This window comes from Peromyscus leucopus, chromosome 13, assembly GCF_004664715.2.
Source record: "Peromyscus leucopus breed LL Stock chromosome 13, UCI_PerLeu_2.1, whole genome shotgun sequence".
Taxonomy (NCBI): domain Eukaryota; kingdom Metazoa; phylum Chordata; class Mammalia; order Rodentia; family Cricetidae; genus Peromyscus; species Peromyscus leucopus.
Genome location: NC_051074.1, coordinates 41,289,209 through 41,301,842, shown reverse-complemented (window position 1 = coordinate 41,301,842; position 12,634 = coordinate 41,289,209). Strand labels below are relative to the sequence as shown.

The following is a 12,634-nucleotide window of genomic DNA, read 5'->3' as shown; positions in this document are numbered from 1 at the left end:
CAAAAATGAAAACCCTAAATCCAGGGCTTTTAGCCATCTTGCTCAGGAAGGGAATCAGCCTCATCTTTGGATGCTGCTCACCATGGGCCAGGATGCTTGGATGCTGTCATTTTTACAGTGGCCTCACTAATTTTAGTAGGACCTTAAACTAGCAGATTGACTGGTTCTCCCATGGTTTCCAGGTCATGTGTCCTACAGTCTTGTGAAAAGGTCCTTGTGCAAAGCTATATAGACACCATAGTTTTTTTAATGTTTTCTGTTTTAATGAAATAAATGTATATATAGAAGAATATCCCAGAATTTAAACTGCTCCACCAACCAACTTCTGTATCATTCATGTCTAAGTTGGTTTGGCCTCTAGTAACTGTCAGAGTGGCCTTTTCAGTTTTCCTGTTCAGTGGAGTGGATTTTTCTAAGGTTTATCCAAAGGGCAATTGAATATTATTGTCCTACCTATAGAACATGGATCATCAAGTTAAAAGACCAGCAACAAAGGCACCCAGAATAAACATCCCAGTCAGTAATAGTAATATTATTACTTACTGATATCTATATATTGAAAAATTAAGGACAGAAATCTATTGAGACTTATATTTTTTTCAATGGAAAGGTATGCAAAATCATTTCCCAAACCATTTCTTGTTCACTTTGAACTTCTGTGTGAGGCTCTTGGGAGTTCTGTTGGAATTTGTACATTCTCTGGGTATGGAGTGTCTCTTTTTCATCAAGCTATTAAAGTGAGTAACTAATAGAAATTAACTTCGTGTTATCAGTGAGACTCGACCCCAAACTTAAACAGAAACTTTCCCCTTTGTCTATAAGGGCTATAAAGTACTTTGGAAGAAATACTCTTCCCAGTATACTAAACAGACCAAAATGAATAGGAAAATGTTAAAACCATCGAAAAGCAAGCTTTTCTTTATATGGCTTTTGTAGATTCAGGCATGTGAAAAATGATGCCCACAGACATCTAGATAACCCTTTTGCATCAGCCAAGTTTCTTTTAATTATTATTACTTTGGGGGGTGGCATACCAGGAAAGGTTTTTGTTGGGATATTTTCTACTTTTTTTCATTTATTCATTTATTGCTTCTCATGCATCCTGCAGCATGAGTGTTGAGATCAGAAGTCAACTCTGAGAGTTGGATTTCTACTTCTACTTATGGGTCCCAGACTGAGATCATGCCATGATTCTTGTCAGCAAGCACCCAGCAAGTATCCATCCTGCTGGCCCTTCACTGTGACATTTTCGTGTGTGTGTGTGTGTGTGTGTGTGTGTGTGTGTGTGTGTGTGTGTGTAATATATATATATATATATATAATAGGTGCATACATATGTGTGTATGTATATTTTTATTATACTTTGTACCTGTTTACCCTCCACTGCTTTACTTCATGCTCATCTTTCTCCTGCTTACTGAACCCCTCCATCCTTCCAAATAGCACACTTCTGCTTCCATGACACACCCCCACCATTCTCTTATTTTCTACCCCCATTAGAGATTTTGTCTCTTTTCATAGTCTCCTTTCTATCATCTATGTATCTATGTATCTATGTATCTATGTATCTATCTATCTATCTATCTATCTATCTATCTATCTAATCTATCTATCGCTACCTATCTCCTATTTTTCTACCTAAACCTAAACATAGGCTCCATATATAATGGTAAACTTGATATTTGTCTTTCTGAGCCTGGCTTATTTCACTTAATATAATGCTCCCTGGTGATATGCGCCTTATTTTCTATATCCATTCTTGTGTTGATGGACATAAGGCCTGTTTCCAGATCCTGGGTATTATGAATAATATAAGAGTAAACATGGATGTGCAAAGACATCTGTGCTGTGCTGGCTAGAAACCAGGAAGGATTACTTTGTTTTAAGAATCAACTTTTAATTTCTTATTTATTACCACACACATGTACAGTATGTGTGCACATGTGGGTATGTATGTGCCATAACACACATGGGAAAGTCATCAGGCTTTCAAGGCAAGTGCTTCCCACAAAGTAATCTTGCCCACCTTGTTTTCTACATTAAAATATTACTGCACTGGATTTATGACTTTGCAAAAAAGCACATGCCCATGATTTCACAAAAGTGACCTCTGCTCCTGAAACTCACTCTTCATAAAAGGAACCGCTAGAGCTTAGTATCCAGGATCTAGGGACCCCAGATTGGGCAGAGTACAGAATTAGACCCCTTAAGACAAAGAGAGGAGACAACCACATCTCTGTGTTTTCATGGCTGGTGTGGAGGCTTCGAAAGATGTGCTAAGTGTGCTTCTAATTCAGGCTGGATCTGAGGCATGTCATAGGGAGCAGGAAGTGAGGTATCCGGATGTGTAGGACATTAGTGGATAGCTATGAAATGTGTCATGTGGGAAGAAGTATGTCATGGCGTGTGACATCCCATCAGTGGTAGGAGATAAGAACAGTTTTGTGATCTGGTGACAGCAGATACTGGCGTGTCCCAATGAGAAACTATGTAACCCAGTGTGTCTATGTCTCTGAAAGGAAACATGAGTGAGGTCATCCATTAAAAAAGCTAAGGGACCTGGATTTGAGAATAGATAGGTCGAGGGTCCACTCTCTGACTGGCCTCTTGCTGGCGGAGTAACACATATAAAGCCAGTGTCTTTGGCTGTGGATTGGGATAATATCTCAGAAGGGTTTTGATAACAAAATCACTTAGTGTTGACACAGACGGCACTGTTGTTTTCTTCATTTGAAAGAATGCTGGTGTGAGACCGGCAGGAGCCGACCAACTCTCTTATGACTCACTCTGCCTTAAGTGAGTGTAAAACCTAGGTAACAGTACCTATCCTTCAATGACCTGGTTGAGGCGACAAGCTTCTGCACTTGTGGTCAGAGGCTCTCATGTAGATGAATTCGCATCATTGGTTTGAATTTGAGTTTCCTGAAGAAGCCCTAGAAATACCTGTGGAAAACTTTCAAAGGCCATGAAATTTCTGTTCAAGCAGGTAGGGGCCTGGAATTAATGACTAGGGAAACAGACTTGAATGCATCCGCACTGCTACCCCAGATGGATGACCTCACAAGTGCATAGATTTAATAACAAAGAGGAGTTAAACACATCCAATTTTACAGATAAGAATACCTTTTCTGGTTGCATTTTTTTTTGTCATCTTAACCATCCAATGGCATGCTTTAATACTTTCTAAGGTCATTAGCACAGTCATAGATATAAACCTTGGCCATTGTTAAATATGGAAATATAGAAACCTGAATTATATCATTCACCAGGAAAAGGTTTTGCTGTCATGTTAATAAGAAATACTGTTTACTTCTGGCTTCTAAGACATGAATAAGCTTTTGTCTTTAGGAGGAGAAAATCTTAAGCTGATCACTTTGATTAATATTATTATTAATTATGTTATTATTATTATTAATTATAAGGTATAATAAAAGATAATGGTCAGAGAAATGTGAAGTTCTCAAGTCTTTAAAATGCAAATAGTACAAACAAAAGAGGAAATAATTAGCACACTGCCTGGTTCTCCAGCCCAGACTTTTAAGAGAGTAAACCTCTTCCAGTGTTCATAAAAACATTAACATTAGAAACAATCAACCTTGCAAGCAAGCCATTAGTTCTGTAGCTATAGATAGAAAATGTCTCTTTACCAACAGAAACTGGTATCTAAGCATGAATTCTCTGCACTGAGAACTCTTCACGGGCTTCTAAAGCCTGCTTTTCATAAGGCACCTGAGACAATACAAGAACAGTCAGCTTTTCATCTGATGCTTGCAGGATGCTTTCTTTAGAATCCAAAAGCAGAAGTCTACTTGTTTAAAAACTGGCAAATGCAGACAAGAAAGCATACTTCTGAATTCATTCAGAAGAGGTAAATGTTAACCTGTGTTTGCTCGCGCAATGGGGATTTGCTCCTAACAGCTCTAAACCTTTGTGTGTGCCTGCATGTGTCCACCCAACTGTCTCCATGTGATTCCTAGGTAATGACATTCTATATATTCAAAGGTGACATTTTCTGACTCTGTTGCAACATGCTATATTTTGTCACACTGGGGTGATTGACTTTTACTGATAGATTATTTATGCTCTGATATCTACCATGTATTTTCAAGAGGTTAGATGAATGTATATTTTTCCATTGAAACATTCTTTCTGATTTTTTTTTTCACTCAAGTTCAGAAATGAGGACACATGCCAGGTGTGGTGACCAATGCCTTTAATCCCAGCACTTGAAAGGTGGAGGGAGGCAGATCTCTGTGAATTCAAGACCATCTTAGGTTACATAGTGATTTCCAGGACAGTCAGAGCTACATAGTGACACCCTGTTTCAAAAAAATAAAATAAGGCTACAAATCTTATAATTCAGTTTAGGTTTTTGTTCCAAAGAGTAATCATAGAAATTATTTCTGGATGCTTACTATCTAATATTCATTTTCTATCCCAAGTATAAAAATAAGTTTGCAAGGTAAGAGGGTTCATTTTTACATAAAGAAAACTCATCCTCTTTGGGGCCATGGCTTCCTTTCACATTTCAACTCAAGGCATGGACTTATAGATAGCATACATCCTCCTCTGGGAATAATGCTGTGTATCCATGATTGCATCTGCTGTATTCTGCTTCATTTTTCTGATGGGTTTTGTGATGCTGCATCTATTTCAGTGAGATGAAAATACAATACCTTGTGCTGGGGAGTCCAGAGTGTTCAGCAGATGTTTAACAGACTTCTGGAGGGTGCTGAATCCTTCGTCGTTTTGAACACGTGGGTGAACCTTCTGCACTACCAGCAGCACCCTAATGAGGAGAGGAACAGATTAAGGCAGATTGTGTTGTGGGCCTTACAGACAGAAACAAAAGGTTATTCAAGGAGAAAATGGCTACAGTATAGAAAATGATTCCTATAAAAGACAAGATGCTGCTTTTGTAAGTTAATTACTTCATTGTCTATTCATGCACAAATTCTCCCAACATTGTTCTTGAACCAGAATGGAGAACTTTATGTTTCCAGAATTGTAAAGACTTGTACTCAAGGACCTTGCAGTGAGGGAGCAAGGGTCTTGTCAGGTGTTTGCTTTTGGGTTTTCCTGTTAAGAATCATAAACAAGTGGTTAGGATAAAGCAACCAACACTGAAATGAAGCCTTTTTTTTAATTAGAAGACAAAATTAAATACTAGAAACTATTTTTGTTAAAAGTCAAGCCTGGATCTAGTTTGAGGAATAATTATTACATGAGCATGTCATATATATGAATATTTTGCTAAAGAAATGATAATGTTTTTTAAAAATTAGAACTCGTGCTAATTAAGACTGTATTCTGTCCCCTAAGTGGACCACAGGCGCTACTTCAAATGCATCTCAAAATTAATCTCAAAACACCCAGCACTGGCTTTCTAAGAGTCATGTAAGCAATAAGACGGGCAGTCCGCACCGGGCACAAACAAGAAGCTAATCACTTTTGCTTGAGTTTGATACTTTAATGATACTTTGAATCAAGATATATTTATTTTATATCATAGATTCCCCCATTATTTATTATATGAAATGCAAATTATTCAAAACAAGTCACTTTCTACATAAAGAAAGATTTTCCAAAAGTTTCATGACTCGTATCCCAGCAACACCTTTTCCTCGTAAAAGCTAGGAACCATGTATGGCCTTTCATATACCCTTCTGAGATTGCTCATTTCTGCTAATTATTATTGTAATCTTAACAGCCTGATCTGATGTTGAAGATTATTACTATATAGATTACAACTCAAAAAACAGAGGTAAAGGAAGGAGATGAGATTTCTACCCGGCCACTCGTCCCTTTAATTTGTGTAACCAAGAGTAAAATGAGGCACTGAGACAATAATTTCATGATGAAAATTTTGAGGAAATTGTGGCTTTTAACAACATTATCAATTTAGTAATAATAATAATAATAAAGATTTTACTTTAAAATGGTATTCCAATAAAAAATCTGAGATATTTAATTTTAAATTTTCTAACAATCACATTTCAAAAAGCTAGAAGAAACAAAATTAATTCTAACACAGACTTCTATTTAACTAAAAACATAAAATTTCATCATTTGCATATCGTTCTTAGAAGGTATTTCTTCTGTGAAGATGATTGTGTGTAGAGTGTGGTGTGTGTGTAAGGGACAAAGTGAGAGGACCTGTGTGTGAGTTAGCAAATGCACATGTCCACGCACATAGAGATGGGGACCAGAAGAGGATATTAAGATGTCTTCCTCCGTCACCTCTACCTTATTGCACTGAGATCCAAGATCTGTTAGCAAACTGAGCTCAGCCAGACTGACTGCTGGAGTCCTCCCATCTCCTCCCCCAGTGATGGGATCCCACGTATGCACAGCCCTGTCAAGATGTTTATTTTGGGGATTTGAACTCAGGTCTTTATTCTTGTATAGCAAGTGTTCTTTCCCACTGAGCCATCTCTGTAGACTTGAAAACAATGACTTGTAACAGAATAATTTAGTGTAGAGATGAATTAAATTTTTTCTAATAAAATTAAAGAGCGATCAGCTCTAAGACGCTACCTACTGGCCACATAGAGCTGTTGAAACAAAGTATTACTGTTCCCTTTTTAAGATTTATTTTTAATTATGTGTGTGAGAGGGTAGGTGCACATTAATGAAGGTGTCCCTGAAGACCAGAGGAAGGTGTTGGATCCCCTGGAACTGGAGTTATAAGTGGTTGTGAACTGCATGAGGGAATTCTGGGAACCAGATTCAGGTCCTCTGTAAGAGCAGTATGTACTCTTCACCTCTGAGCCGCATCCCCAGCCCCAAACTATTGGCATTCTTAATTAAGATGCTTTACACTATGTTTAAATTTCATTAAACTTACAGAATTTTGAAAAAACAAATCACACATTCAAGATGTTCCCAACTTATTTAAAAGTTTTCGAAAGACTAAATTAAGCACAAGTTTTAAATCCTTTAATTAAGGATGAGCTGTCCGTTCCTGTCACCTTACCACATGCCAAGTATTCAAAAACTCACCCTGTCGTAATATCCTATTAGAAATAGCAAATATATAAATTGATAGACATTTACCAGATCACTAAGGAAACAGTGTTGTTTAATTGGATAAAAGTCAAATGCCACTCTCTTGTAAAAGCAATGAACAGATTGGGAGGAGAAATTTACAAACATATACCTCGTTAAAGACTTACCTCCGAAATATATAAGTAATTCCTACTGTGAAGTATTGAAAGTTAAAAATGGCCAGGGATTTGAAAAGATATTTCTCTCAAGAGAACACATGGCCAAATGTGTATTGAACAAACGAAAGTCAAGAAGTGTTGGCAAGGATAGAGAGAAAGCAAAGCCTTGCTACACTGTTTTTAGGAACCCTAAACGGTGCATCAAGCCCTATGGAAAAATTCAGTAGAGGCTCCTCAAAATATTACTCATAGAACTGCCATATGATGGAGCAAGCCTTCTTCTGAGTCTTTATCCAAAGGCATTAAAACCAGGAATGTGTATTCTAGTGTTCAATTAAGTACTATCTATATTTACCAAATGGAAGTGGTGTCAATGAGTGTTGACAGAGGAGATGAGCCCTTATTATGTAGCACGGGCTGATCTCGAACTCACCACCCTCCTCCCTCAGCTTCTCAAGCAGGGCTTTTTACGTCTAGATTCTGTTGACAGTGTGGTATTGAATTTTTCCATGGCAGTGCGTGACTCTAGAATTCATTTTTACTGGACTTCAAATCCATTAATAAACCATTTTGCTCACTCATTCTTTGTATCGGTATTTGTTTTCCCTTCAACTTTTAGTTTTTACAAATAAACATTGAGATTAAGGCACCATATAAACAGGCCTCCATTTTATTGAGAAACAATCTAAGAGCAAAACTAGTGTTGCTCTTCATTGGAAGATGTGGTGCTCTCTGTGTGTCAACCTGACACACACTGGAGTTATCTGAAGGGAGGGAACCTCAACTGAGAAAAGGCATCCATGAGATCTGGTGTAGGCAAGCCTGCAAGGCATTTTATCAATTAGTGATTAATAGGGGAGAGCCCTGCCCACTGTGGGTGGTGCCATTCCCTAGGCTGGTGGTCTTGGCTTCTATAAGAAAGCAGTCTGAGGAAGCCATGGGCAACAGGCCAGTAAGCAGCACCCTTTCACAGCCTCTGCATCAGCTCCTGCCTCCAGGTTCCTGCCCTGTTTGAGTTCCTGCTCTGACTTCCTTTAATGATGAACAGTGATGTAGAAAGCATAAGCCGAATAAACCCTTTCCTCCCCAACTTGCTTTTGGTCATAATGTTTCATCACAGCAGTAGAAACCCTAACTATGACACCATCTGTTGACGTAGAAAGACCGTTTGTGAGGGAAGTCAATCCCATTTAGGTGGCTAGAGCAAACTTCAACCAACAGGGCTATTTTGTATTGAACGGTACAGAGCAAACCCCACTGAGACATTTTATTCTGAGTTAGCTCAGTGGTATGTGCATAGAGTTCAGGTTGTCCCCAAATCATCCTGTGTTACTGGTTCAAGTAGGTTCTACTCTGTACCTCATTCTTGGAAACTCTAGGACACACAACGATGTGTAGTTTTGAGGTGAGCTTTCCTCTTACTTCTCATGGATGCCTGCAGACCTCGATGAGCAAACACAATGTGTCTTTCTTCTTTACTCAACAGACACATTCCCCTCCAGAGCTCAAATCTGTAGTAGGATGCTCATTTCCCAGTGTTTAAATGACCTTCCTGACAGTAACTCTCACAGGAACTACTTTTAGAGACTTCTTTTGTGAACAATTGCATTCCATTTAACATGCCATTAACTCACCTGTTTGCCTTTCGAAGAAGGCCAAACAGAGCGCTCAGTGAGGTGTCATTCCGAAACACGTCTGGAAAACTCGACAGCAGTTGCCACACTTCTCTTCTCTGCTGCACTTGGGAGAAAAAGGATAGCACCTGGGCAAGTCCCTGGAACACTCTCTTCTGGTTGTCAGGGTCATGCGACATCTTCAGAAGCCAAACCACAGAGAAAGAAATGATACTTTAACATTTGTAGTCGTGTGGTTTACTGTCTCTGAAAATAGTTTTTTAAAACCATATTTTTCATCTTCCCTCAGTTTGAAGTCATCTTTTCCTTGGAAAAACTGCAAACATCTCTCCACATCATCGACTTTGTTCCCCCCCCCTTAGAGTACCAGATATTAGCATATTTAAATGATACTCATATAAAATATTTTAAGTTATATATTCAGAAATTAAAGTTAACTGTCTAAAACCAAATTAATTTCTGAATGTTTTTCTTTTTATGTTATTTTATTAGTTCTTTGAGAATTTAATACAATGTGTTTTGACCATATTCAGCTCCCACAATACCTCCCACAACCACTACCCCTTTCCTGTCCACCCAACTTTGTGTCTTTTTTTTTTACCCATCAATTCCAATTTGTGTTGTCCATATATTCTCAAGTGTGTGGCCTTCCCCTGGAGTGTGTCAACTTATCAAGAGCCCTACTCTTCAAGAAAACTGATTTTCCTTCTCCTGCATCCATCAGTTGTCAGTACTTCTAGACGGGAGGGGGGGCACTTCACGTCCTCCTCTCCATGCCAGGATTTGGTCTGGCTTGAGCTTACATAACTCTCATGCATGCTGCCATAATCACTGTGAATTCATAAGTGCAGCTTCCTTTCCGTGTCCAGATGACCCTAAGTAATGCTGTTTTACTTTTCTTATTACATTTCCTGGGAGATGCAGGCATATTGCCCCCATATCTTTTACTAGGATGTCTATTTTTTGGTGGAGATCCCTTAAAACTAACTTATGTAGAAAAATAAAAGCAGTATATTATAGATATAGTCATGGCACAAGTAGAAATACATTCACCAAAGTGCTTGCTATTAGACTTGTATGTGGTAGAATAAAGTGTTCCCAGATTCTGCCCCAAAGCAATAGACATTAGTTATGATGGATGGTTAACTGTGAATGAATCTACCTGATGACTATAACCTGTGCTATCAACAAACCAGCAAAGCTATGGCTTTTTAATCACATGGTCTAGCTAGGTCTTTCAGAAGTATTTCTTCATTATGTTCTCACCCAGAGCAATTCTCTCTATAACCCATTCAAGCCAGTCAAGTTGATCCTTCTATTTGTCTTTTTGATTGATTTTGTTTGATTTTGATTTGATTGATTTTGAACAGTATAGTTTTGGACACTCGGGATACTCTACTTGAGGAAGATTTTTTCCTGTAGTACTGGGGATGTGAGGAGAGCATTCTATCACATCTCCAACCATCGTACAAATTCAAGGATGGTGAGAGCTTCACACTATAATTTGAGTTATTGTAATGCTGTCCTTAACCTGGCTCTTGTGAGAACCAGATTACTAAAAGATACATTTCAAAAAATTAAAAGTTCCTTTCAATATAATTTAGAGAATCAAGGGGAAATGTTAAAATAGTCATGTTTTATTTATTCCTGTCTTTAAATTTTGTGAGTAATTCTGAATTTTTAAATTTTTCACTGCATGTAGGTTTCATTAAATTTAGATATTGGCCTCTTTTTTTTTCTTCATCTCTTAAGACTAGCTTCACTAGTGGTCATGGGTACTTTTATCAGAATAGCATTGGATCCAAAGGTAAAATTGAGAGGCAAGGGAAAGTGATTTCATCAAAAGTTTACAAGTGAAGTTTGATGTCATGAGAAAAATAAAAGGATATTAGCCATTTTTCTAACTTCTGACAAGAGTATGAGTCTTCTAGTTTAATTATTAAACTTGTATTCTCTCCTATGTAACCACACTCCCAGTTCTCAGAGAAAACACTCTTTATTCATCTTGGAGCCAAGCTATATTTCATTTGAGGTGTATGTACATTAATCATACGTAGTATTTCATATCCAACATCAAATCATTTCAATCCTGCACATTTCAATGATAAATAACTGCTACTTAACATTAAACGCCATGTGTAAATGTTTATGTGGGAGGAAATTATGCTAAAGGTCTACAAATATTCCCGGCACTATTTCCCAGTCTAAGGGAGCTACAGACTTGCTCAATAATTCATAATGAGTCAGGTTAGGGGTCCCAGAATGGAAGCATCAGATTTTGGAGATAAATATATATGTAATCTGCACTCACCTGAGAGACCTGATATTTTAGTTCCTGGAGAGAAGACTCTAAAATTGTCATGTTCGAAAGGCAAAACTTGTTAAGCACATTTTTCCCTAGAGTGAGCCACGAGAAGGCGTACTCTGCAGTGTAGCCTGGGTAGCTCGTGCACAGCTCTCTGCGTATCTCTTCTGAAGTTGAGTTTTGTTTCAGCAGCTAAAAGTACGTGGGAGAATAGAGACGTGATATTAGAAAATGTAAATAGGACGAGATTTCATCTTCAAGGTAACTGGCCTATCTTCACAACAGCTAGTTTTAAAGTTCTGCTTTTCAAAGAAATAATGAAAAATAACAATAAAATAAGCCAGTTTACCCATGTGGAGTTGTGGAGGGAGAGTACACAGGAAGATGTAAATTCTTGGCATGGTTTTGACGTAAATGGCTCACATTTAATTTATATCACTGAATTGGCTTATTTCTGACCAGAGGACTTAAAAGTGCCAAATGGCTTCTGACAAAAATCTTTCTGAATAAAAATCAGATTCATTTTTTCCTGGGCCTTAAGCAGCAGAAGCTCAGGTGCCTTACCTCTGTGTGGTTTCTTGTAAAATTGGTCATAACCTTTGGAAGACCTCAAAAACCAGAAGGTCCTACCCTTAGGACCAATTGCGCTTATTTACAAAAGTGGAGGGATAGATTGTGTTGTCTTTCAGTCTCATGTACAGAAAGATAAAAAAAGGGGGGGGGAGGATATGAAAATGCTTTTTAAATAGATAAGTCAAGATAATTACCATCAGTAGTGGGAAATAATTTTCATAATGGAATCGTCGTATCTGGCCAATGTATTCCATGGTACAGATGCATTGCAGATGAAACACTCCTTCAGTCATAATACTGATCTCTATAATAGTTTATGTATTTACAACTTTAACTACATTTAATTGTAATACTCAAGGGGTTCCTTCCAGTAGCTAACTCATATAACCCTATGATGTAGAGGCCAACTTCATTCTCCCTTAAGTTTACATCACAAAATTTATACTCTGTTCTCCAGCAACTCAGCTCCTAAGGATAATGAAAGCAGACAGGATCCACCTCTCCAGGAGGCACTGTAAATGCTACATTCTCTGGTCATTCATCCACAGCTCTGATCTAACGTTACACATAAGCTCACTTCGAAGTGATTTCTCTACTCGTTCCTGCAAGGGTTGCAGAAAGCAGCGAAGAGAAAGAAAGGAATCAGGGAAAATGCTGACACAGGCAATCAATATGTCACCCCAATTCTTCAATCCCCACCTTGCTCTGACTACTCTAAAAATATGTAGTCATACATACCAAATTCACTTGGGGCTTATATCTCTGGAATATGTGACCTTGTGCTGCCTTACAAAATTCTAAAATCCCATTCCATGTGAAAAAGAGAATTTGGGAGTTCCAAGACAGTACAGTGGCAATTATGAGAACAGTGTTTCTAGTCTATGCATTAAAGAAATTGTCTGATCCAGTGCAAACTCTCTCCAGGAAGCCAGAAGAAAGTAGAATGGACTAGACCA

General features: G+C 38.1%; 1 protein-coding gene across 1 annotated transcript in view; it reads right to left on the bottom strand.

Moving 5' to 3' along the window:
- Abca12 (ATP binding cassette subfamily A member 12) overlaps positions 1-12,634 on the bottom strand; it is a 165,477-nt gene that overhangs the window by 86,705 nt on the left and 66,138 nt on the right. Inside the window, exons 6-8 of the mRNA XM_028870100.2 lie at positions 11,112-11,297; positions 8,801-8,979; positions 4,677-4,789 (exon numbers count right to left, since the gene is read on the bottom strand). Of these exons, the coding sequence (XP_028725933.1) occupies positions 4,677-4,789; positions 8,801-8,979; positions 11,112-11,297 (478 nt within the window). The remainder of the gene's footprint in view (positions 1-4,676; positions 4,790-8,800; positions 8,980-11,111; positions 11,298-12,634) is intronic.